This window comes from Lissotriton vulgaris, unplaced genomic scaffold (genome assembly GCF_964263255.1).
Source record: "Lissotriton vulgaris unplaced genomic scaffold, aLisVul1.2 SCAFFOLD_836, whole genome shotgun sequence".
Classification (NCBI taxonomy): domain Eukaryota; kingdom Metazoa; phylum Chordata; class Amphibia; order Caudata; family Salamandridae; genus Lissotriton; species Lissotriton vulgaris.
The window spans coordinates 301,178-328,368 of NW_028241934.1; the positions used below are offsets into that span (position 1 = coordinate 301,178).

The 27,191-nt window shown below is 47.2% G+C and overlaps 1 protein-coding gene across 1 annotated transcript in view; it reads left to right on the forward strand.

Moving 5' to 3' along the window:
- The window catches only part of LOC147669133 (condensin-2 complex subunit G2-like), a 399,698-nt gene that overhangs the window by 36,918 nt on the left and 335,589 nt on the right, over nucleotides 1-27,191 (forward strand). Inside the window, exons 8-9 of the mRNA XM_086948201.1 lie at nucleotides 6,871-6,940; nucleotides 7,887-7,973. Coding sequence (XP_086804327.1) covers nucleotides 6,871-6,940; nucleotides 7,887-7,973 — 157 coding nt within the window. The remainder of the gene's footprint in view (nucleotides 1-6,870; nucleotides 6,941-7,886; nucleotides 7,974-27,191) is intronic.

The following is a 27,191-nucleotide window of genomic DNA, read 5'->3' on the forward strand; positions in this document are numbered from 1 at the left end:
GTTGTTTCCGGCACCTTTTCTGAAGCCGCGACCTCCAAAGCGCTGTCCTCTGGTGGGATAGAAGTTCGTATAGTTGGCAGATGTATTATACTGCCCTCGTCCGGAGCCTTGCCCTCTGTTACCGGCATTCTGCCCTGTGCGGCCGGTCGCACGGCCCCTGTTGCGACCAGCCCCGGAGGAAAAACGCTAATGGAAAACGCGTTTAATGCTGGATTGAGCTTTGTCCAGCGAGGTAAAAGTAGATACGAATTTTCCCAATTCTTTAATGAAGGGCTCGCCAAAGAGACCTCCTTGGGCTACAGCCCCCGCCTCCAAAGAGGCTAGGTCTCCTAGCTTCGGGTCCAGTTTAATTAAAAAGGACCGTCAGCGCTCTGTGGAAAGGGCGCAGTTGGCGTTACCCAAGAAAATAATCACCCTTTGTGCCCAATTAGACAGCACTTCAGGGGAAATGGTCGCACCTGTGACCTTCGCTTCCTCCGCCATATCTAAAATTTTTGTGATCGGACCCACCGCGTCCAACAACTTATCTTGGCAGGACTGCCAAGAACGGTCTATGCCCTTGCGCGGATCCTTCATGAATTTAGCCAAAAACGTCGCCATCTTGGCATCCAGGTCTGGAGTCATGGCCACCTTGCCTTCTAACGATGGCCTAGGGCATTCCCCCCGTAGACAACCTCTGGCCTCCTTTTCTAGTGGTTTGCGAAGCCTGCTCGCCACGAACTTGGCCACCTTGTCGCCCGGGGCCCACGCTGCTGACCGCGGATGAATAATTTCATCCGGGTCCAGCATGCCTGAACTATCCCGAGGCAACTCCGCAACCGAGCCCGAAGGACGCCAGGAACGCTCCGACTCATCGTCCTCATCGGTATCTGGGGAATCCCTGTCTGGGGAAGAAGGTGCAACCTCCGAAGGCGCCACCGGGACAGGGGCAGCGGGCTGCTCCGCGGGGGGTGCGGTCGCCTTCGCTAAGAATGCATCTCGAAGACGCTCAAAAGCGCCCTTGTCCACCCCTTGGGCACACTCCGACGGCCCTTCCCTGCAAGATTTCTTTGGGGCTGGAGGGCCCTCCCCTGAAGGGCCTGGAAAATCATCGCGCGCCAACTTGGCGCATTCCTCTACAATGCGCACCGAAAGGCGGTCTTCCATAGGGCCCACTACCTCAGTCACACACCGGTAAATAGAACTATCAACTGCCTGATAGAACTCCTCGTCATTCAGGTAGGAATGGGATTCCTACCTGAATGGGATTCCTCATAGTATTCATCCTCCACAACGAAAGACAACCACCACTTGACCTAGAGCCACCTCTAGCAGGCCTTTCCAACACTGCCCCAGAGGACTGCACAGCTTTTGGGCGTCAGGAACTGACCGCAATTAGGGCGCACTCAGACCCCACACAGCGCGCTGACCCACCACAAGGGACCAGGTCTGCCCCCCCACAGCGCGCTACCACACCAGGGCTAAAGAGTGCTCGAACCGGCACCACCGGCAGAAAACGCGGTAAGACCGCAATACAGACCCTCAGCAGGGCGTAAGAGTGAAGAAATCACTGAAAACAGGGATACAGACCCGGATAAACCGAGCGTCACTGAGTGGGCACGAGGGCAAGGCTCCGCGTCCGTTGGATTCCTCAGCGCGGCTCCTCTGAGGAGAAAACCGCGCTGAAGACCAACGAGACGCCGCAGTGCCCTCTAGCGGCCGATACACGCCGCGTGACAATCACGGGAATAAAGGTCGCGAAAGGAGCGGAGAATCGCTCCCGCGACGCTCTCGGGACTCTGTGAAGAAAAAGCCGCCACAGCGCTTACACAGACCCCGAAAGAATAACCAAGAAACCCCAAACGTGAGGTAAATACCACTATAAACCAAGACCAAAGAGAAAACACTTAACTGGCTGCGGGAGCAGCGAAGAAAGAGGAAGGACCGAGAGAGGGGACTGCTTATCTAAGGATAATGGACACTGTGAAAGGACTACCCTCGGATCCTTACAAGTTGGAGTGCTGGGACTTGTAGTTAAAGTCTGAGACATTTGCACTATATTGATGTTATTTGTTGTTTTTTTCTCGAGTTTTTCTTGAAACCGATGATGATGTTCCAATAAGAGCTTTTCTTGGGCTGCTGTGCGTTTTGTATTTTAATAAATGGCGGAGAAAGAAAAGCATAATCCGAGCCTCCGGTCCTGCCATAGAATTCCTATCGCCCAAAGGCCAGGGCATATTGTTTGTGGTGAAGTCCAAGAAGACCATTTTGACCATTGGACACACAGCATCTTCCTTCCGGCAGCACAAACCCAGGAGCTGACAGTTCACAGTACACCAGGGTAGTAAAGACATACAGGAATCCTCAGTTGCTAATGCAAAATGTGTATATGAGCATACTGGATGTTACACATTGGATATATCATTAAATACTACAAAGCTTTTACTATTAGGGCAAGTGCTATCATGAACTAAAGTAAGCTGCAAGTGTGATGCATTTTTTTATTGTAATTCCAAAATAAAAGCATGCAGTTTTTTGTAAAATCTAACAATTTATGGCTAGGTCTAAAAGTTAATTTTTTTATTACATTTTATTAGTAAATTGAAACCCTGTACAACAATTAGTTATTCCACTATAAAAAGCAGTCAAGGACCTGGAATGTTGGATATCTAGTAATCAGCGCTTAGCCTCACACATCCAAGAATTCTTGAAAAAATTTGCTTTTTAGTAGAGCAACAGGCACTATACATTTGCACAAACAACTTCTGATCCAGCATTCCTTTGTGCATCCTACGAGTCTTCAGTACTCTTCTGTGCCTGATAGTCACAAAGGGGCTCCCAGAAGTCCGTGGGATGTCTTTCCGGTACAGTGTATATCTCAGTGTGATCCCTAAAGTACATGTCCTGCATCAAGGTCATAGCTGCTTGCCTTTTGGCCAGAAGCAGTGCCATGGTGGGAAAGCGCTGCATTGTTTTAGATAAATATATTGTTTCCAGAGGTTTCTTGATAATACGCAGGTACATGGTGCTTGTGAACATGGAATAATGGCCAGTTGTTTTATGTACGAGGAATAGGATTTCTCCACAGGGAAAATGATTTTCCTTGTACATTAAATAATTGGGCATTACTCCATGGTCTCGAGCACTTTGTGTACCTACTTATTATAAAGAAATCTCTGGAAACAATATATTAGGAAAATTATTTTACCTGTGGAGAAATCTTATTTCCTGCAAACCTCAGTGTGGCGGTGTTCCTGTTTGAAGCGGAGTTTATGCAATATAGCAAATATCTTGAATACAGTGTAATGAGCCCAAGTGTTTACTTATGAGTGAACAGGGGCTTGCACTTCAATCCCAAAGTGCTCTGTTAGGGGGTAGTATGGTCGCTCAGCCTTAGGCCTAACATTTGCAAATAACAATGATCAATAAATTACGCACACGATTCAAGAAGGAGATCCACACTAATTTACGACCGGGTGCAGGGTGCAAAACAGTGTTAGGAGGCCAATAGTTTTCTATGGAGATTGGTCACAATGAAAAGATACTGCAGGCTCTGACTCGAAGGCCAGTGGGGTTGAACCAATTGGGGGGGTGGGGGCTGTGGGCACCTGGACGGGTGTTAAAGTATTGCAATGCTTGGTAACGTTGGGACACCCATCGGAGTCCTCTTCTCCATGGCCCGGGGACAACTTATGCAGGTCTGACTTTAGGCATTGAGTTTTCTTACCGTGAGCAGTCACAGTCGAAGGGGCCTGCGTGCAGAGGCTCCATGCAGTGATGGGGAGTCCATGAGAGGTGAAACCAAGATGGACTCGAGCTATGGGCGGGTGCAGTTGTTGCTTCAGGTGTCTGATTTTTGAGGTTCTGGGGCCTCACAGTCTTTGCTTTGGAGTTTCTGCCGGATGCAGGAGAACAGGTCAGCTGTTCACTGGAGGCCTTGGGCTTTATCGAAGGCATGCATTCCTCCCAAGGTTCTGGAGTCAATCGCTGCTTATAGAAGTTGACTTTGATGCAATATTCGACAAGGGATACAGACAGGCCAGTAGGGTTGGTACTAGGTCAGCTGCTTCTTCTATCCTCTCTGCTTTTGCAGCTCTTCTGTGTCCTCTCTCTTCTTGGGTCCTCAAGATCTGCTTCTCAGGTGGCAGGGGCTCCCCTACATACTCAATTTAGGGGCATTAGGGAGTGTAGGGTAGTAGCCTATAGACTACTTTCCCTTGGGGGGGGGGTCACAACAACCCCTATATGACCATTTCCTGTGGGAAGGGGTCATAAACCTGTAAACCTGTCCCAGAAGTCAGGCTTGCTGTAGGGGTGACTTAAAAATATCACCCTATCCTACTCTACCACACAATATAGCGCTGGGATGCCCCATTGCTGGGGCAGCCATGAGCTTTATAAATATTTTAACATAAGAACATAACTTGCAGTGGTGGGGAACATGACACACAGTATTGTGCTACATGTCCTGTTTTCACTTTTGTTTGCACCAAGGCACTCGGCCTGCAATGGCAGCCCTGCACTTGTGCTGCTTCCCTTAGGGACCCTCTTTAGCACCCCAGCCCCTTGGTACCATCTTGGAACGTCTCAATAAAAAAAACAAAGTTGCTGCTGGTGCTGTACGCACAAGTTTTATTTTGGCTACCATTGCACCATGAAATGCAATCACACAGACCTGTAGCCTCACTTTCATTTTTCTTTTTGCTTTGTTTTTACTGATACTATGCCTCCGAGGCAAACACATTTATTTTGCCAATGCTATGGTGCATTGGGTGAAAATGCGAGACTTGGTAAATCTTTCAATATTTTTAGTACCAATTTTGTGTTGTGGCATAGCTTAACTGTCTACAAAAGCTCTTAAATTGTGTGCCTGATGAATCAAGAGCAATCCAGATAGTTTGTTGCATTTACATATTTACAATTGAACTGGATTTTCTGGCCTTTTCCTGAGTAACTGGCTCACTCGTGTTCACTGTGGTCATGACATGAGCTGATAGTTAAAACATGTGACTGGAGTAACAAATAGAGACTGCATCTGGCTTTACACTGTCTGAAGTATGATGGGTAAGGCTTGACTATTGGTTGACGTTTGGGCCCATGTACCCAATGTCATTGAACGGCAGATGCTTCCTACTAGTTCCTGGAAGGTTTGTTGCGTTTTAGGGTTTGAAAAGGTTTTCCACAAGGCTAAATGTGTGACTGCGACATTGAACTGGGCTAGGGTTCCTTACCTCCAACATCCACCTGTTGGGATAGGTTTTCAAACTGACTCAAAAGGTTCAGCTTTTGGAAACAATATTGACTTCTAAGAGAATTATTGGTTCAACCTCTGAAGGTGGCTCAAGTAGCAAGGCTTCCCTCAGAGAAATCTGTGCAATGCATACACAACAACTGACCAAAAACAACAATAAATATTAAAATCAAATTAAATAGTCCAAACCAAATTAGTTAAAGAAATACAAAATTAAGCAACGTACTGCAAATAATTATTGGAATGCTTATTAAAGCACAAGTATGTTTTGGAAACAAAATCCAACAAAGTAATGTACTGGATGCTATTCTAAAAAAAATAAAACAAATGGGGGCTTTCAGAATGCTACTGTTTATTTATTTCATTTTAATGGTGGGGGTGCTTTGTAGTGAAAGAACACGCAACCCCCCCCCCCCCGAATCAGGGAATTTAAGAGAATAGTTCTAGAACTGTTAACTTCATTTAATTACAGTTTTTCTCCTTGTGCACCAGTTCTTTTGTGAGGAGTAGCTGCCAAGTTGCCACTGGTCTTTAGGTTCTCATTTTGACAGATACAGTCTCCTCTGTCTTGTGCACCTTCTGCACTTTCGCACTTCTGAAGAGAGGTTCCAACAGGCAAGGGAGCTCACTTGGGCTTTATCTGTACCCCTTTTATGGGTCAGCAAGAGATTCTCTTTCTTACCCTTTGAGACAATCTCCACGCCTTCCAGGCCCAGAGAAGTGGTATAATGCTGGATACCATTCTCTCCATATAGAAAGTCTTTGAAGATGCACTATATTCTATACTGCTCTAAGCAACAGGGTGTATAATAGGACAGGCAGCTGACGGCAATACTGTTTTCTGCCATGAAAAAGGATGCGTGTTTTTAGTGAATGCTAGACAGGCAAGCAGCACAACTAATCATACATCAGGAGTGTAGGTGATACAAATCTATTGCTTCCATTAATTCTGTCACCTTAATGTATCTTCTTGATGTAATTGTGAAGTTAGCAAATCATTTCTAGCAAAGGTAAAAGAATGGAGTTAAGTCAAAAGTTTCACTTAAGAGGTCACTTCCTGCAACTTCAGCTTTAAAACCTATGGTAGTGGGGACATTGTCATCTCATGCTTCAAATTTGTGCCAATGTGCAAACTATTTTGCACATTTGAAGTTAACTTACCAAAGTGTCAAAAGTGAAATTGTAATACTAAAATGATAATCGAAAACAATTTCTCCTTGAAGTCAAATTTATAGCACATTATATCCGTCTCCTCAGATTGCCAAAAATCATAATTTAAAAAACAAAATCGACTTTTTGACATAATGGAAATTCAGTCATCGTTTTCTATCATTTTGCTACGATCATGAGACAGTGTTTGGATATTTAAGCATTTAAACCATTGTTCAACAATTGCAGAGAAGGTTGTAAGATATTTAGTACCGCTAGGCCAAACTAGTATCCAAATTTGTTCCATATAAGTATGTATAGCGGCATTTTATTTTTTCAAAATATTTGTTTGTTTTGACCTTTTTGCAGCATTCACATAAGCATGGTGCACTAGGGTAACTGTAGTGTTCAACAATTGACCTCTCTCCGAGACTCCTGAAGGTCTCCTGGATGCTGCAGAAGGTACTCATCTTATACTTTTATTTTCACAGATCTTTGATGGAAAAAGTTGCGGAAATGTATTTCAGAGCGTGGAAAAAGGCTTCAGGTGATATCTTGAAGGTATTTTCTTTACTTCATACCATTCCATATTCCTGCCTTTACCTAAAATATTTGCTATTTGAAACACAGCTGAGTTTGAGACAGCCGTAGACTTTGTGAATTTCTATTTTTTTTAGATTTCATGTCTGTAGTAGAATTGGAAAGTAGTTTGCAAGATAAACACTGGCTTTTTGTATTACACAACAGTATTTTTGTTCATGTTTTTAAATATTTTCATGTTAAATGAAACACACATTAAAAGTAGAGAAATACAAGCAGTTTTACTTTTAGACACCCTGCAACTTTTTGGAGCCTGTTAGTCCCCTGTTGCTCGGATTCGGGCTGTAAGCCAAGACCTCCACGATACCTATGTCAGAATCATTACCTGAAGTCTATTGGCTGACTGTAAAAAATGGGCACATGCTGCAGTGTCACCCTCCATGCTCGCAAGACCGGCTGCTGCTGAAACATGGCTGAAAGGAACAACTACTCAAGCCAGGTCTTAAGTTAAATTCATCAGGGGGAGAAAAAGGCATACTTTTTTTGTTTTTTTAATGAATTCCATATTTGTAACTGTTTACCCATATTTGTGGGATACACGCTTGCTTATGCCTACTTTAAGCATTTATGCCAGTATCAAGCTATGAATCTCAAGTGTCTAGTTCATGCACCAACTTTAGACTTGGTTCTTCATTATGAATAAACAAAGAAAATGCTTTTAAAATATTTTTTCTTACTCTTAATACAAACCCAAAGGATGTCTCCAGCTTAAACAACTTGTTTTAGCAACGGATAGCATCCATGAGAGCTATATGCTCGTCTGTCATATGGGAGCTCATTATGCGAACTTCTTGAATTCTAAGGTTGAACCTAACACGCTTAAGGTGCAACTAAATATAATGTACTTAAATAAGCAAATTGTTCAATGTTCAAATTATTATACCCTCACACAAGTTTATTGTTTCAGACTATTGAAATTAACTGCATACAGGACTTCATGTATCATGGAGTTAACCTTCCGCGAAGCTCTCCAGTACATCCCAAAGTGCGAGAGGTAATTACAGTTTCATTTACTGTTTCATTTTAAGATTTCAGTTTCACATTTTGCATATTACTGATTATATGAATACATTGGAGCATGTGGGCAGGCTAAATGTCTCACTGCAGTTCTTGTATTAAAAAAGAAGTCCTTCCCATTCTAGATAATAAACACATGAGAGCAACCATTTCTGCTTTTAAGAACTGTAAGTACAAATTGTTGCAAGAAATCGTACACCGATTTCCTTAACCACTGTCTAGCCTCTCCAGCTTGCTATCGAATGCAGCACTTACCAATTAGATATGTAAGAGCAGCACAGCAGGGTGCATATTGCCTCCGTCTCTTAAAAAAGTTCATATAAAATAGACACTTTGTCCATCTACAACCTTCAGTCATGAAAACTTTCTTAAAAGACCACTTCATTCTGTAAAATAAAACTGGATTACTTTATAGTCCAGTTTCTTTTTCATCCTCAACAACATAGTTATAAGGAACAAAAGAGAAGGTAGAAGCTACTGGTCATTCCTTTCTCAAGTTTATGTTGTCTTTTAGTCTACAAACTGAAAATGTTTTCTCTGTGGATAGCCAATCAGAGCCTTCTGGTCTACATATCTTATTTTGAGTTTGCGGACACTAAATGGACCCTGGGAAGGGAAGACCTCCCTTGTCCACTCTGATTAAATTACTTTTTATTTTTGCATCTACGAACTGTCCTTCAAACCGGGTTCAAGGACCGCTTGTGGACTTACGGTCCGGATACCGTAACTGTTTAACCCTTTCTAGCCTACCCAATAATTTTTTCAAAGACTAATTTCTCAAACAACTCAATGGATTTACACCAAACCAAACAAAGGCACCATCTAAAGTAAATTTAAAATTTGTTGCAACTCCAATCCGCAGACAGTAAAGATTCTGTTACGAGTTAAAATAAGAAAAATCTCTTTTTTTGACAGTCACCCTCTCTTTAACTGCAATAAACTTGCCAGGTCGAACTCATTTGCTATATATATATATAAGCTGGTAAAAACGTCTAATGGGTCGTGACGCTCTAAAGACTTTTGTCGCTGAGCAATTAATATTGTGCAATAAAGAGATCTGGACTGATGGCAGGAAAGCAATCTGTCAAACGACTGGAGATAGTACATTTGCAGAAAGTACACATTTAAGCTCTGAACTAATAACTCAAGTAGTTGAGACACAGAATCCATTTTGCGCAGTCAGGACATTAATATAGAATTGCTTCATGAGAGCGTGGTTGGCATGTTAATATAAGATGTACTAAACATTTTAAAACCAGTCACTCCTACATATATTTTAAGTATGAATGAAACCAAGACCAATTTTTTAAAACTTTTTTCTCAAAGGATGTTTCTGATAGATACATCTGCCAGTGGATTCCTCACCTTGTGAATATCCCCTCGCGTCAGCAACATTCGGAAATTCTTTTTGTAGCTTCGCGCCGAAGTGGACGACGTCATAGAGGCATGGCATCGCGCGCGACTCCGCTGGTGTCACCGACACCATAATAGGCCCACGCCAGCGTGATGACATCAGTTCCCTTTTTTCTGCGTCGTCAACGCTAACTGTTTTCAAGGGATCGTCTGTAGCTGTTACAGTAACTTTGTTACTCTGTGATTTTTCTCTGTGGTTTATTGTCTTCTGTCGACATGTCGTCGAAGAAGACCGGATTTAAGGCTTGCGGTAAATGTGGCAAGACCATGTCAATCACTGACCTGCATGAGTGCTGCGTCTGGTGTCTGAGCTCTGACCATGACATTGAGGAGTGCCAATCTTGCATTAAGATGACACCAAAGGCCATTCAAGAGAGGGAGACGAAGCTCCTCGTTGCAAAATTAAAAAGTAAGAAGGAGAAGAAAATTTCGAAGTCGCGAACTCGGCGGTCGAGATCTCGTTCGAGGTCGCGATCAGAGTCGTCCTCTGCTCATGCTTCGAGGTCCTTGAGGAAGAAACACAAGAAGAGGAGCCATGAGTCAAGACCTCATTCTGGAAAGGACTCGAGTTCGAGACCGAAGTCGCACGGTAAGCTGCTTCGGAAGGAGGTGGTGTCTTCGGCTTCGGAAGCACAGGTCTCTGAGGGTGAGGCTTCGCATGCGGATTCGCCTGGTTCACCTAAGCAGGTAGTGAATCCATCTCCGGTTCCGTCCCATCCTTCAGGCCAGGAGGATGAAGGTGAAGTGGAGGAAGTTGGTGAAGTCGAGGCTCAGTTGCCTGCGGGTCAGTCGACTCCGGTGCACCAGCCTGAAGAGGAGGTCGACGTTGTGACGACTCCGCTCCCTCGGGAGCAGCCTGGGGGCCCGTATCCTGCCTTTCCGGCTCCAGGTCAAGATCTGACGCAATTCCTCAATGCCATGTTAGGGGTCGTCTCCAGGGCAATGTACCCGTCTGGTGCACCTGTTGGTCCCACAGGTCCTATGGCGTTTAGTCTGGGTGTTCCCCAGGCTTATGCCCCCGCACCCTTCGTGCCTTTCATGCCAGCTCCAGCACTGCATTGGCATTTTCAGACGCCGGCGAAGCCGAATCCATCGACGCCGATTCCTTCGACGCCAGTACTCTCGACTCCGATGCCGAATCCGGTTCGACCTCGAGTTAAACTGCCTCGCCCAACTTCAGGTTCGACGCCGACTCCGGTGGAGTCGATCATGGATCCGTCGGCTTCGTTTGTGAAGGAGAGGTCGAGGCGTGAGGCACAGAGGCTTCTGGGGGAACAGAGGTATCGGGATGAAGACGTGGAGGAAGGTGAGCTTCAGGAGTCTGATCCTTTTTAGGTCTCGCCTGGACATCGCATCCGAAGGATGCGTCCAGGCTGGAGACTTATAGTCGTCTGACACGGGGGAATGAGGGACACGAAACTGTGACGAGCGGCTGGATTGAGCTGCGTGCACGCGCGTCAACATTCACGCATGCGCACATCACAGCCACACGCATACACAGCACTCACGCATGCGCACATACACACGCATACACAGGCACACCCCCGTCACCTACACGCATACACAGAGACCCCTCCACACACACCAGCCCCTCTCCTCTCGGCTCCACACACACACACACGCACACGCATTTACACTTACACAGACACCCAGACAGGCAACCCCCCCCCCCGTCACACACACGCATACACACAGACTCCAGGACACATACACACACATGCACGCTCACACACATACACAGTCCGCCGCGCGCGCGCGCACACAGATGCCCCCCCCCCCCCCCCCCCCCCCCCCCCCCCCCAACAAGGCGAAGCCCCACTCACCGGCATCCTCAGTGCAGCGGCTCCCACCGGCAGCAAGACTCTTCTTCCCTTCTTCGGCACCGGGGCGCAGGGTAGGCTCCTGCCTGCTCCGGTGCGCCAAACAATCGCGGCTCTTCCGTGGGAGGCGGGGTAGGCTCCCGCCCTCCTACTTCCGGTTGTCCCGCCCGGCCTGCCTGACTTCCTGTTCGCAGGCCGGCACAAAACGAAAGCGGGAGTCCGCCGTAATTGCTTACCTTAGGGCATAGCTTTCCAAACTATGTGTCGCGACACGGTACTGTGTCGCCTGACATGTATGGGTGTGTCGCGCAACGGGGCTCTAATCAAGCATGTCCTTCTATCTGTCTGTCTGTTTAAAACTTAAGACTTAAAGATTTAAGACAGACATACTTTATCGTGCATCAGTGAGGCCGAGGCAGAAAAGGAGCGTGTGTGCGCGGCGGTTTCCTTTGCCGCGCGCGTTGATTGGTGAATGCGCAGTGAGTATTTTTTATAAAACTGTAAAATACTTGAATCAAATGCGCATCACGACGTCTGCGCATGTCCGTGACTTGGTATGATACAAGGAGGTAGGAGAGGAGAGTGTGCGAGCGGCCGGTTTCCTTTGCCGTGCATGTTGTTTTGCCAAGCGTGTTGTTCGTTGAGGGTGGAATGCGCAGTGAGTTTTTTATGAGAAAATTATTAGGTACAATTGCACGGACTTGATTCCTGGAGTACACCCTGTCCACGCACAGAGGACTCCTGAGCCGTGGATGGATCTGGTTTCCCAGGCGACCGATGGCCGGGTTGTGTGCCTGGCCCTCTCCATCAAGTCTTCGTCTGATCTGTTTTGATAAGGACGGGTCGGGTGGGTTCGTTGTTATGGGTGATTGTTTTTTTTTTTTGTAAGTACATTCCTCCAAGATACAGTGAAGCGTTTAGTACTTTGGTATTGCGGGTACATTTTGTCTCTTACCTCGTAGCTTCTAATCTACGGCCTTGTGCTGTTGCAGGAACATATCATTTTGCCATTTTGTTCAGACATTGACCAAGCTTAGCTCCTCTGACATAAACCAGTGCACGCAGAAGAGGTACCCGTTTTATGCCACAAAAGGAACAGTAATGATGAGTGCAGAGTGAGTGCAGAGTGACAGTGAGTGCAGAGTGCATGCAGTGAGTGCAGAGTGACAGTGAGTGCAGAGTGCATGCAGAGTGACAGTGAGTGCAGAGTGACAGTGAGTGCAGAGTGACAGTGAGTGCAGAGTGACAGTGAGTGCAGAGTGAGTGCAGAGTGACAGTGAGTGCAGAGTGCATGCAGTGAGTGCAGAGTGACAGTGAGTGCAGAGTGCATGCAGAGTGACAGTGAGTGCAGAGTGACAGTGAGTGACAGTGCATGCAGAGTGACAGTGAGTGCAGAGTGACAGTGAGTGCAGAGTGACAGTGAGTGCGGAGTGACAGTGAGTGCGGAGTGACAGTGAGTGCAGAGTGACAGTGAGTGCAGAGTGACAGTGAGTGCAGAGTGACAGTGAGTGCAGAGTGCGTGCAGAGTGACAGTGAGTGCAGAGTGAGTGCAGAGTGACAGTGAGTGCAGAGTGACAGTGAGTGCAGAGTGACAGTGAGTGCAGAGTGACAGTGAGTGCGGAGTGACAGTGAGTGCGGAGTGACAGTGAGTGCGGAGTGACAGTGAGTGCGGAGTGACAGTGAGTGCAGAGTGACAGTGAGTGCGGAGTGACAGTGAGTGCGAAGTGACAGTGAGTGCGAAGTGACAGTGAGTGCAGAGTGACAGTGAGTGCAGAGTGACAGTGAGTGCAGAGTGACAGTGAGTGCAGAGTGACAGTGAGTGCAGAGTGACAGTGAGTGCAGAGTGAGTGCAGAGTGACAGTGAGTGCAGAGTGCATGCAGTGAGTGCAGAGTGACAGTGAGTGCAGAGTGCATGCAGAGTGACAGTGAGTGCAGAGTGACAGTGAGTGCAGAGTGACAGTGAGTGCAGAGTGACAGTGAGTGCGGAGTGACAGTGAGTGCGAAGTGACAGTGAGTGCGAAGTGACAGTGAGTGCAGAGTGACAGTGAGTGCAGAGTGACAGTGAGTGCAGAGTGACAGTGAGTGCAGAGTGACAGTGAGTGCAGAGTGACAGTGAGTGCAGAGTGACAGTGAGTGCAGAGTGACAGAGAGTGCAGAGTGACAGAGAGTGCAGAGTGACAGAGAGTGCAGAGTGACAGAGAGTGCAGAGTGACAGTGAGTGCAGAGTGACAGTGAGTGCAGAGTGCGTGCAGAGTGACAGTGAGTGCAGAGTGACAGTGAGTGCAGAGTGACAGTGAGTGCAGAGTGACAGTGAGTGCAGAGTGCGTGCAGAGTGACAGTGAGTGCAGAGTGCGTGCAGAGTGACAGTGAGTGCAGAGTGAGTGCAGAGTGACAGTGAGTGCAGAGTGACAGTGAGTGCAGAGTGACAGTGAGTGCGAAGTGACAGTGAGTGCGGAGTGACAGTGAGTGCGGAGTGACAGTGAGTGCGGAGTGACAGTGAGTGCGGAGTGACAGTGAGTGCAGAGTGACAGTGAGTGCGGAGTGACAGTGAGTGCGAAGTGACAGTGAGTGCGAAGTGACAGTGAGTGCGAAGTGACAGTGAGTGCAGAGTGACAGTGAGTGCAGAGTGACAGTGAGTGCAGAGTGACAGTGAGTGCAGAGTGACAGTGAGTGCAGAGTGACAGTGAGTGCAGAGTGACAGTGAGTGCAGAGTGACAGTGAGTGCGGAGTGACAGTGAGTGCGAAGTGACAGTGAGTGCGAAGTGACAGTGAGTGCAGAGTGACAGTGAGTGCAGAGTGACAGTGAGTGCAGAGTGACAGTGAGTGCAGAGTGACAGTGAGTGCAGAGTGACAGAGAGTGCAGAGTGACAGAGAGTGCAGAGTGACAGAGAGTGCAGAGTGACAGAGAGTGCAGAGTGACAGAGAGTGCAGAGTGACAGAGAGTGCAGAGTGACAGAGAGTGCAGAGTGACAGAGAGTGCAGAGTGACAGTGAGTGCAGAGTGCGTGCAGAGTGACAGTGCGTGCAGAGTGACAGTGAGTGCAGAGTGACAGTGAGTGCAGAGTGACAGTGAGTGCAGAGTGACAGTGAGTGCAGAGTGACAGTGAGTGCAGAGTGACAGTGAGTGCAGAGTGACAGTGAGTGCAGAGTGACAGTGAGTGCGAAGTGACAGTGAGTGCGAAGTGACAGTGAGTGCGAAGTGACAGTGAGTGCAGAGTGACAGTGAGTGCAGAGTGACAGTGAGTGCAGAGTGACAGTGAGTGCAGAGTGACAGTGAGTGCAGAGTGACAGTGAGTGCAGAGTGACAGTGAGTGCAGAGTGACAGTGAGTGCAGAGTGACAGAGAGTGCAGAGTGACAGAGAGTGCAGAGTGACAGAGAGTGCAGAGTGACAGTGAGTGCAGAGTGACAGTGAGTGCAGAGTGACAGTGAGTGCAGAGTGCGTGCAGAGTGACAGTGCGTGCAGAGTGACAGTGAGTGCAGAGTGACAGAGTGCAGAGTGACAGTGAGTGCAGAGTGACAGTGAGTGCAGAGTGACAGTGAGTGCAGAGTGCGTGCAGAGTGACAGTGAGTGCAGAGTGACAGTGAGTGCAGAGTGACAGTGAGTGCAGAGTGACAGTGAGTGCAGAGTGACAGTGAGTGCAGAGTGACAGTGAGTGCAGAGTGACAGTGAGTGCAGAGTGACAGTGAGTGCAGAGTGAGTGCAGAGTGAGTGCAGAGTGACAGTGAGTGCAGAGTGACAGTGAGTGCAGAGTGAGTGCAGAGTGACAGTGAGTGCAGAGTGACAGTGAGTGCAGAGTGACAGTGAGTGCAGAGTGACAGTGAGTGCAGAGTGCGTGCAGAGTGACAGTGAGTGCAGAGTGACAGTGAGTGCAGAGTGACAGTGAGTGCAGAGTGACAGTGAGTGCAGAGTGACAGTGAGTGCAGAGTGACAGTGAGTGACAGTGAGTGCAGAGTGACAGTGAGTGCAGAGTGACAGTGAGTGCAGAGTGACAGTGAGTGCAGAGTGACAGTGAGTGCAGAGTGACAGTGAGTGCAGAGTGACAGTGAGTGCAGAGTGAGTGCAGAGTGACAGTGAGTGCAGAGTGACAGTGAGTGCAGAGTGAGTGCAGAGTGACAGTGAGTGCAGAGTGACAGTGAGTGCAGAGTGCATGCAGAGTGACAGTGAGTGCAGAGTGACAGTGAGTGCAGAGTGACAGTGAGTGCAGAGTGACAGTGAGTGCAGAGTGACAGTGAGTGCAGAGTGCGTGCAGAGTGACAGTGAGTGCAGAGTGACAGTGAGTGCAGAGTGCGTGCAGAGTGACAGTGAGTGCAGAGTGACAGTGAGTGCAGAGTGCGTGCAGAGTGACAGTGAGTGCAGAGTGACAGTGAGTGCAGAGTGCGTGCAGAGTGACAGTGAGTGCAGAGTGACAGTGAGTGCAGAGTGCGTGCAGAGTGACAGTGAGTGCAGAGTGACAGTGAGTGCAGAGTGCGTGCAGAGTGACAGTGAGTGCAGAGTGACAGTGAGTGCAGAGTGCGTGCAGAGTGACAGTGAGTGCAGAGTGACAGTGAGTGCGGAGTGACAGTGAGTGCGAAGTGACAGTGAGTGCGAAGTGACAGTGAGTGCAGAGTGACAGTGAGTGCAGAGTGACAGTGAGTGCAGAGTGACAGTGAGTGCAGAGTGACAGTGAGTGCAGAGTGACAGAGAGTGCAGAGTGACAGAGAGTGCAGAGTGACAGAGAGTGCAGAGTGACAGAGAGTGCAGAGTGACAGAGAGTGCAGAGTGACAGAGAGTGCAGAGTGACAGTGAGTGCAGAGTGACAGTGAGTGCAGAGTGACAGTGAGTGCAGAGTGACAGTGAGTGCAGAGTGCGTGCAGAGTGACAGTGCGTGCAGAGTGACAGAGTGCAGAGTGACAGTGAGTGCAGAGTGACAGTGAGTGCAGAGTGACAGTGAGTGCAGAGTGCGTGCAGAGTGACAGTGAGTGCAGAGTGACAGTGAGTGCAGAGTGACAGTGAGTGCAGAGTGACAGTGAGTGCAGAGTGACAGTGAGTGCAGAGTGACAGTGAGTGCAGAGTGACAGTGAGTGCAGAGTGACAGTGAGTGCAGAGTGAGTGCAGAGTGACAGTGAGTGCAGAGTGAGTGCAGAGTGACAGTGAGTGCAGAGTGACAGTGAGTGCAGAGTGACAGTGAGTGCAGAGTGAGTGCAGAGTGACAGTGAGTGCAGAGTGACAGTGAGTGCAGAGTGACAGTGAGTGCAGAGTGACAGTGAGTGCAGAGTGCGTGCAGAGTGACAGTGAGTGCAGAGTGACAGTGAGTGCAGAGTGACAGTGAGTGCAGAGTGACAGTGAGTGCAGAGTGACAGTGAGTGCAGAGTGACAGTGAGTGACAGTGAGTGCAGAGTGACAGTGAGTGCAGAGTGACAGTGAGTGCAGAGTGACAGTGAGTGCAGAGTGACAGTGAGTGCAGAGTGAGTGCAGAGTGACAGTGAGTGCAGAGTGACAGTGAGTGCAGAGTGAGTGCAGAGTGACAGTGAGTGCAGAGTGACAGTGAGTGCAGAGTGAGTGCAGAGTGACAGTGAGTGCAGAGTGACAGTGAGTGCAGAGTGACAGTGAGTGCAGAGTGACAGTGAGTGCAGAGTGACAGTGAGTGCAGAGTGCGTGCAGAGTGACAGTGAGTGCAGAGTGACAGTGAGTGCAGAGTGCGTGCAGAGTGACAGTGAGTGCAGAGTGACAGTGAGTGCAGAGTGACAGTGAGTGCAGAGTGCGTGCAGAGTGACAGTGAGTGCAGAGTGACAGTGAGTGCAGAGTGCGTGCAGAGTGACAGTGAGTGCAGAGTGACAGTGAGTGCAGAGTGCGTGCAGAGTGACAGTGAGTGCAGAGTGACAGTGAGTGCAGAGTGCGTGCAGAGTGACAGTGAGTGCAGAGTGACAGTGAGTGCAGAGTGCGTGAAGAGTGACAGTGAGTGCAGAGTGACAGTGAGTGCAGAGTGACAGTGAGTGCAGAGTGCGTGCAGAGTGACAGTGAGTGCAGAGTGACAGTGAGTGCAGAGTGACAGTGAGTGCAGAGTGCGTGCAGAGTGACAGTGCGTGCAGAGTGCGTGCAGAGTGACAGTGCGTGCAGAGTGACAGTGAGTACAGTCACTCAGCACCACCACATTATCAGTCAGAACCACCACAGCATCACTCAGAACCACCACAGCACCACTCAGCACCACCACAGCATCACTCAGCACCACCACAGCACCACCATAGCACCACTCAGCACCACCACTGCATCACTCAGCATCACCACAGCCCCATTCAGCACCACCACAGCATCACTCAGCACCACCACAGCACAAATATGTTCTCTCAATGTTTCAAGCTTTATTACAAATGTCACAAAAAGATGTTAATATTTCACTTCTGTTCTTGGATTTTGTTACAATAAAATACACTGAACATAATCTTCACAAAAGTTATTTACAAAAGTTTAAGCTATTGCCATTATAAATTACAATCACTTTTATTAAGTATTAAAAAAAATTAAAAGCCATTGTTATTTGTAATATCAATACATCTAAGTCACGTAAATACAAATGTTGCATTACAAATGCTATAGGTGTCACATTTGCGAAAGTTATAACTATTGGCATTGTAAATGACAAAGCTATTAATTTAGCTATTTTCAAAACCAACACATAAATGAACGTTTGGTGAATTTCCATTAAAATATTTGACTTTTTTACTAAGATATTATTATACTGTTTTATGCAAACAAAATTTAGATACTGCATAAATAACTTTAATAAAACATATTTTATATGAAGCTTTTTATGTAAAAAAAAAAATATAGCATAAAGCAAAAAACAATTGCCATTTACAATGCTAATAGCTCAAACTTAAATAATGCGAGACCTATTGCATTGCAAATGCTTGTTATGACCTGAGGGAGGCTAGTGGCCTGGAATTGTCTCCTGAGTGGGATTTGGCCTCTACATCTGATACACCTTCTAGAGATGTGACTCCTTACCATGTGGTAATAAAGAAGGCGGCAGACTTGTTAAACATCACTCTGCCTACTGCTGATTACAAGTCAAATATTCTGACGGAGGTCCTCCATTCACCTTACTCTGTAATTGAACCAATGCTGCCATTCAATGATGCTTTGGCTGAGCCAATCTATGAGGTGTGGAAGAAACTTCTGTCAGCCCCTGCCGTTTCAAGGGCAGTTGCGAGGAGATATAGGGTGGCTCCTAATGACCCTGACTTTTTATCTACACACCCCCTGCCTGAAAGTTTAGTTGTGCACGCTGCCTGCTCTAAGAAGTCTGCGTGGGCTTTTCCGCAGGTTCCTGGAGAGAAAGAATTGAGAAAGCAGGACCAGGCAGCTAAGAAAGTCTTCTCAGCCAGCATGGCATTAAAATCTACTAATGCGACTTGCCTGATGGGACGTTACATCCAGGCCCTGATGGATTCTGTAAAACAGTTAGTGCCCAAGATTCCTGAAGGGGATAGAAAGGACTTTCAGGAGGTTGTATCGAACACTCAGGCTGCAGCGAGGCAGGTAATCCAGAGTGGGCTGGACACGGCAGATTCGGTGGCGAGAGTCATGGGCTCTTCGGTGGCCACTAGGAGAGCTGCGTGGTTAAAGTCGTCAAAGTTCTCAGCAGATGTACAGTCTGCCTTGATGGATTTGCCCTTTGAAGGGTCTGGACTGTTTGGGAAGAAGGCTGACGCTGCTTTAGAGCGTTTTCAAAACAGAGCGACGGCGAAGTCGTTGGGCCTTCAGTCAAGAGGCACATTTGGGAAGCAGTTCAGAGGATTTGGCAGGTCTTCCTTTCGAGCCTACAAACAATCTCAACAACAGCCACAGCAGCAGCAAAATACGCTGTGCAAGTCTTATAGGGGCAGACCAAGATCTTGTCCCAGAGGTCGTCAAGCCTCCTCCTCCTCCTCTTCCTCCTCCTCTTCCTCTTCCTCTTCCTCTTCCTCTTCCCAGCCCCCTGCCAACGCAGCAAAGCAGCCCTAGATCCGCCATTCCGGATCATGTGGGCCCAGTGGGGGGTCGTCTTACTCATTTCCTACGAGATTGGGAATTGATTACATCGGATCTTTGGGTTCTCAATCTCGTGGAAAATGGGTATGCTCTTCCTTTTCGGGAGTTTCCCCCAAATTACCCTCCTTGCCATGGTTTTTGTTCGAAGGACCACCTGCTTCTCTTGCAGGAAGAAGTCCTGGCACTGTTCAGAAAGGGTGCGATAGAGGTGGTTCCCGAGCAGGAGAGGGGTCAGGGATGCTACTCCCGGTATTTCCTGATCCCCCAAGAAGGATGGCAGACTTCTTCCAATCCTGGACCTCAGGATTTTGAACCTCTATCTCAAACAGGAGAGGTTCAAGATGCTCACCCTTGCGCAGGTTCTTCAGGCGCTGCTGGAAGAAGACTGGATGGTGTCGATCGATTTACAGGATGCGTATTTTCATATTCCTATCCTAAAGTCGCACAGGAAGTATCTCCGTTTCACGGTTGGGTCGCAACACTACCAGTTTGCGGTCCTTCCGTTTGGTCTTACTACTGCGCCTTGAGTCTTCACCAAGGTGATGGCAGTAGTGGCTGCACATCTCAGAAGGTCTGGGATACCTGTATTTCCGTATCAGGACGATTGGCTGATCAAGGCAGAATCTCCAGCGATTGTGCTCCATCATCTGCAGGAAACAACTCAGTTGTTGCACAGGTTGGGTTTTTCGATAAATGTACCCAAGTCTCACCTGGTGCCCTCCCAGCGCAACCTGTTCATAGGTGCGGTACTGGTCCTCAAAGGATTCACAACATACAGGAAATGATTCCTTTATTTCACAGTGGAGCGGTTGTTCCGGTCCTGAAGGTCCTTCCTCTGCTCGGTCTGATGGCTTCTTGCATTCTGTTGGTCAACCATGCAGGCTGGCACATGAGGGCGCTCCAGTGGTGCTTCCGCAGGCAGTGGTATCAGCACGATGGAGATCTCAGGGAAACTGCGGCGGATCTTCCTTGGTGGAGCGTGGAGGGCAATCTGTCACAAGGAAAGCCTTTTCAACTACCTCCATCGGTGGCCATAGTGATAACGGATGCATCCACTCTAGGGTGGGGTGCTCATCTGGGGGATCTGGAGGTCAGGGGTCTTGGGGCTCCAGAGGAAAGGTTGCTTCACATCAACCTTCTAGAGTTGCAGGCCATACGTTTAGCGCTCAAGGCCTTCCTCCCTTTCCTTCGCGGTCGGTCAGTTCAAGTCCTGACGGACAACACCTCTGCGATGTGGTATGTCAACAAGCAGGGAGGAGTAGGGTCGCAGTGTCTCTGCAGAGAGGCTCTGCGTCTCTGGTCCTGGGTTCAGGACCATCAGATTAGTCTGATGGCAAATCTGGCCGGGGTTCTGAAGTTACGTGCAGACAGTCTCAGTCGGCAGTTCTCGGCCGACCACGAGTGGAGGCTTCACCCGGAGGTGGTTCGTCACGTCTTCCGGACGTGGGGAACTCCTCAGGTGGACCTGTTTCAGTTGAGTTGGGACTCGCAACTCCTTTACGCGTTTCCTCCCATACCCTTGATTCCTCGGGTTCTGAGGAAGATTCGCCAAGACCGGGCCCAAGTTATATTGATCGCCCCGGATTGGCCAAGAAGGGTGTAGTACACAGATCTTCTCCACCTCTCCTCGTGCTCGCCGCTCCGTCTCTCTAACAGGGCAGATCTCCTCTCCCAGATAGAGGGGCAGGTTTTACACCCCCACCTCCAGACCTTACACCTTCATGCCTGGAGATTGAACGGGGCAATCTGAGTTCCTTTTCTCTTCCACACGATGTGGTGGATGTCATTTTGTTGGCCAGGCGTGACTCCACTAAGTCTATCTATTCTTATAAGTGGTCTAAATTTGTTGCTTGGTGTGGGGAGAAGTCCATTGACCCTTTAAGGGCTCGTTTGTCCAATATACTTCAATTTGCACTTTCTTTGGCCCAGCAGGGTTTTGTGGTGGCCACTATCAAAGGTTATTTATCAGCCTAATCGGCTTTCCTTTGTTTGCCGGACCAGCCCTCTTTCTTTCTTTAACCCCTTGCGTGCTGATGACAGAACGGTTCCGTCATCAGCATCGGGTGAGCTGTGCTGATGACGGAACCGTTCCGTCATGACTCCGCCCGCGCAAGGCGGAGTCAGCACAGGCGGAAAATACGCCCCGCACGCAAGGGGTTAAATCTCCTATTGTATTACGATTCATCAAGGGCCTTACAAATAAGTTTCCTCCAACACCTTTTATTGTTCCTCAATGGGATTTGAACCTTGTGCTTACGTTTCTTATGGGTTCGCCTTTCGAACCAATGCACAAGTGTCCCATGAGACTTTTGTCTTTCAAGACTGTTTTTCTGGTGGCAATTACCTCGGCAAGGAGGGTAAGTGAGCTTCAAGCTCTTAGTTCAAAGCCCCTGTTTTTGTCCATTCATGCTGATCAAATGGTTCTCAGGATCAGGGCTGCTTTTCTGCCGAAGGTGGTAACTCCGTTTCATCTGGGGCAGTCAGTTACCCTCCCTACCTTCTATCCTCCCCCTCACCCTTCCAAGGAAGAGAAAAGCTTCACTGCTTGGACCCTAAGAGGGCGGTGAGTTTCTACCTGGACAGGACGAGAGAGTTCAGGTCGGAAGACCAGCTGCTTGTTGGTTTTCCTGGCTGCAAGAAGGGGAAGGCGGTGCACAAGCGCACGCTCTCGATATGGATTGTTTTATGCATCAAGATCTGCTACTCCCTCGCGGGCAAGAACCTCCAGAGGGTATAAGGCCTCATTCTACTAGAGCTAAGTCTTCAACATCTGCTCTTTCCAGAGTTGTACCTGTTGAGGAGATTTGTAGAGCCGCGACTTGGGCCTCCCTCCACACTTTCGCGAAGCATTACTGCTTGGATACCGAGGAGAGGAAGGACGGCCACTTTGCTCGCTCTGTCCTTCAAGATATCCTGGTATAGGAGAGTGGACACCCTCCTCCGGAGTGGGGACTGCTGTGGGACTCTATTCACAAGGTGAGGAATCCACTGGCAGATGTATCTATCAGAAGAACACGTTACTTACCTTCGGTAACGCTTTTTCTGGTAGATACAGTATCTGCCTGTGGATGCCTCACTGACCCACCCGCCTCCCCGTTGACCACTCTTCTATACCTGAGTTGATTGTCAAGGACATGTTTTATTTTAATTGCATTGCTGCATTTGCTTCACATTGTGTGTGTTGTCTTGACATTTTTGTACTGTGTATACTCTGTATATTTCTACTTTCATCGGTCCGTCCGTGTGCCTCGAAGGCACGGAAAAAGGGCGGAACTGATGTCATCACGCCGGCGTGGGCTTATTATGGTGTCAGTGACGTCAGCGGAGTCGTGCGCGATGCCGTGCCTCTATGAAGTCGTCCACGTCAGCACAAAGCTACAAAAAGAATTTTCGAATGTTGCTGACGCAAGGGCATATTCACAAGGTGAGGAATCCACAGGCAGATACTGTATCTACCAGAAAAAGCGTTACCGAAGGTAAGTAACTTGTTCTTTAAGTTCACTGTGACATATGCTGTAGTCACACTGCCAATACAATACAATACCTCCACTATCAGAATCATGGCTTTCACACACTTACTTGTCCACTCTTCTCTAACACCACTTCCAAAGTTACTTTCTCATTGCTTCCTGAGATCCAGCCTCAGTGCTGCTATTCCCCACCAAGTTTAGAGTGTTGGTATCATAAGTCTTCTACATGTTTCCTCCCTTTTTTACAGCTGGCTTTGAGTTTCTCTAACCTGCAGCATTCAAAAAGCACAGATAGCTTTTTTCTTTTTACCTAACTCTGATTCTTGGTTATAACCGAAGTCCTCCACGTTTTCACGGTTTCAGAATATGTTGGTTTCTTTTGGTATTAATCGACTTGCTCCAAAACAGGTTCCCTTAATCTGTATTTCCTCAGTCACATTGGACTTCACTGAGAAATAGGTGGGCGATTTCCTGATCATTTTATAGGGTGAAAAACCTCCTCTAGTATGTGGGGTACAGTGGTAAGCCACCCTACATCTTTTCATTTGTAGAATCACTAGCATCACCTCGAAAAGCCAAAATAAGTTTGATCACCCTTCTACCATTATATTTACTCCATCAACAACCCAATCTGTTGGTTTGTTGTAAGGACAATGCGTTTCTATTGTATTTCATTCCACTTGTTGGAAGAAAATGTCACATCTTTGTTAAAATAAACTGAAAACCATTGACTGACTGCTCCTGACATTGGTTAACCCTCCTTAGAAATGATATATTGAGTACCAAGATGTCATCCGAAATAAGCAAACTGAAATAATTAAACCCCACCCACTTAAAATGAATCTCAAAGATCAACATTGTGTAACATTTCAGTTACCTCCAACTCGCCTAGTAAATATATATCAAGATGATGCAAGGGTCAATCGGGAAGAACTACAGAATGCTTCTATGTTTATATGTTGTTTGGAATGATTGGAACCAGAACACATGTTGGTAGGCTCATCCTTATTGTTCTACATATATGCAATCAATAAGTTGTTGTCACTAAAGGGATATCAAGGGATATCGGAAGTAGCTGCCAATGTTGATTTTCTTAGATCGTGAAGAACATGCCAAAACAAACCTATCGCTTCTAAGCAATAACTTCCCTTCACTATCAGGCTCCCTACTAATCATGTGAAAAAGCAGCCTCGTTTTATTTCTATTCTCTAATCTTTCGGCCAGTTCCCTACAACATAATCTGCAATCCTTTTCAGATTATAGTCCTGTTTCATTGATTCAAACCATTCTATCTCGCGAATATCCAATGCTAGCATTTCCAGGACAATATATACTGCAGCTCCCATTCACCCTCCAAAATGACCTTTTATTTCCATGACCATGTAACGTTGATGCTGGATCTACTCCTAGGGTTGGTCACATTATTAAAGGGTGTTTGGGAAGTGTCATGCGAGAAATAGCAATACTTAGCGTCCTGCTCCTTGACAGCTGCTTTCTCTGACTTGGCTGCAGAGTTTTTTTTGTAAAACTCATGTCTCTAGCCAGGCAGTACTGAGTAAATGTTATTTGTAATTTCCACAAAGGAGTGGTAAAGCCAAGTCACTAAGTGGGCAACTCTCCTCTTGCCAATCATCTCCCATTGCAATCCGGAAGGGAAAAGCCCAGAATTGGCCAAAAAGATGAGTGTTGGGCTTTACATAGTTCAAATTATTTCTTTATTACCAGACTGGATTCTGATCTGGATGTAGAATGTACTGAAAAATCAAACCCGTATACAACTTTAATAGTGTCTCCTGAGCATAGCCCAAGAGCCCAAGGGGCTGTACCAAGAAAAGGGAAGCTAACATGCCTTTTACCTGTACAGGTAAGTGCAATTTTGTGTAGATTTATATTGCTTGTCTTCTCGAGCTCTGCTGAAACACACTACCATGCTATGAAGGAAGCAAAGTGTTGCGTTTATGAGGGTATGGCACGGGTACTCCGAATCTTTTTTCCCGCTGACTTTCAGTCCGCATACCATTACTTTGTGAGGTCTTTGACCTCGCATACCATCACTCCGCATTTTTTCACAATGCATGTGCATTTACCACGCATGCCTTTACAACGAATTACGTTGTAAAGGCATGTATGCTAAATGCACATGCGTTGTAAAAAAAATAGACTTCAAGAAGATGGAACCAGGAGGAGTGTGGAACCACGACGACAAGAGAGGTAAGGAGGTTTGGGTTAATTTTTTAGGGGTGGGGGGTCATGCTGGGGTAGTGATTGTGTAGTGTAGTGTTAGTGTAGTGTAGAGTTGTGGTGGTTGTGTAGTGTAGGGTCGTGCTGGGGGTAGTGTTATAGGGTTTAGGGTAGTGTTGTAGTGTAGGGTCATGCTGGTGGTAGTGTTTTAGGGTTTAGGGTAGTGTTGTAGTGTTTGTGTAGTGTAGGGTCATGCTGGGGGTAGTGTTGTAGTGTTTATGTAGTGTAGGGTCATGCTGGGGTAGTGTTTTAGAGTTTAGAGAAGTGTTGTAGTGTTTGTGTAGTGTAGGGCCATGCTGGGGGTAGTGTTTAGGTTTAGGGGAGTGTTGTAGTGTTTGTGTAGTGTCATGCTGGGGGTAGTGTTTTAGGGTTTAGGGGAGTGTTGTAGTGTAGGGTCATGGTGGTGGTAGTGTTTTAGGGTTCAGGGTAGTGTTGTAGTGTTTGTGTTGTGTAGGGTCATGCTGGGGGTAGTGTTGTAGTGTTTATGTAGTGTAGGGTCATGCTGGGGTAGTGTTTTAGAGTTTAGAGACGTGTTGTAGTGTTTGTGTAGTGTAGGGCCATGCTGGGGGTAGTGTTTAGGTTTAGGGGAGTGTTGTAGTGTTTGTGTAGTGTCATGCTGGGGGTAGTGTTTTAGGGTTTAGGGTAGTGTTGTAGTGTAGGGTCATGCTGGTGGTAGTGTTTTAGGGTTTAGGGTAGCGGTGTAGTGTTTGTGTAGTGTAGGGTCATGCTGGGGGTAGTGTTTTAGGGTTTAGGGTAGTGTTGTAGTGTTTGTGTAGTGTAGGGTCATATAGGGGGTAGTGTTTTAGGGTTTAGAGTAGTGTTGTAGTGTTTGTGTAGTGTCATGCAGGGGGTAGTGTTTTAGGGTTGTGTTTGTGTAGTGTAGTGTATGTGTAGGGTAGTGTTTTAGGGTTTAGGGTTGTGTTTGTGTAGGGTGGTGTCTGTGTAGTGTAGGTTAGTTTTTTTTGCAGGGTACTCCCTTACCTTTAAAACTTTTACAATGAGTATACCTTTATCATGTATGCCTTTGCGTTGTAAAGGCATGCGTGGTAAAGGCATATTCGTTGTAAAAGTTTGCGCTGTGTTAATTTGCGGAGTGATAGTATTTGCGGAATCATTTTTGCGGAGTGATGGTATGCGGGGTAGTTGTATGCGGAAAAACGTCATATATTAGTTTAAGAGGTGTCTGTGCAAGTTTCATCAATAAGGTTAGCAGAGCTTTCCCTCAGGGCTAGTTAACCCCTTCGCTGCTCATGACGAGCTCAGCTCGCCATGAGGCACAGTGGAGCTGTGCTTATGAAGAGCTGAGCTCGTCATGAACAATGGGATTCTAGTAGGAGCAGCACAGGAGGGTAAAACCATTAGCAGCCAAGGTGTTAAAAAGTCCTGTGCCTCTAAACTGTGAATTAGCTATCACTTGTGGTATGCTTCCACATAACCTGTTAAGGGAATAGTAGACTCTTTTCCATTATATCTCGCTAGACAATCTTTGCTGGGAAAGGGGTGCACCCACATTGTACATCTGCTAGGGGGAATAACAAAACATGTGGAGCAACTCCCATGGGATTGAAATGTATATCCATTTGGTAGAACATATTCTGCACTGTCCAGAATGGTCAAAATTAATTTGAGTCTGAATCAGAACACTTTTACAGCAGACCAATCGTGAATGTCAGGGTGGTGGTGGGGGAAGTTGGGGATGGGGGGGTTGGGGAGAGGGGTAGGGCACACGAGCGCAACTCATTTCACCATGAAGCAGGAGTAATTTCCCACCCATTCAGAAGTATGTCTTTCCACCACGTCTGCCCACATTACATTTTGACACAGTGTGCTGAACTGTTTAGGAAACTAGGGAAACATGGCATCGACACTAGGGTTTGACAATGCGGTCTTCTTGGCAAACTTCTGGAATCATTTAACAGACAGGAAAGTTTGATGTGGTAGAAGAACATTTAAGAACGCCTTGTGAACAGTAGAACTTCTGTTTAATCTTCATATTTCTTTGGAGACCCTAAAGAGCAGATCGTTTTCTTTGCATTTGTTGATGGTGTAGAGTTCTCTTCATAAAATGGTTTATTGCCGTACGAGTAAATTATCATCCATTGGTTTACACATCAGTAGAAGCACCCCATAAGCAATGTCCTTAATTTGCCTTCTTTATTCTCACATGTATCTTATGGTATTGCTGAAAATACTTCTGCAACACTGCAATTGGCGCTTTTACCTACACTTGTGTACAA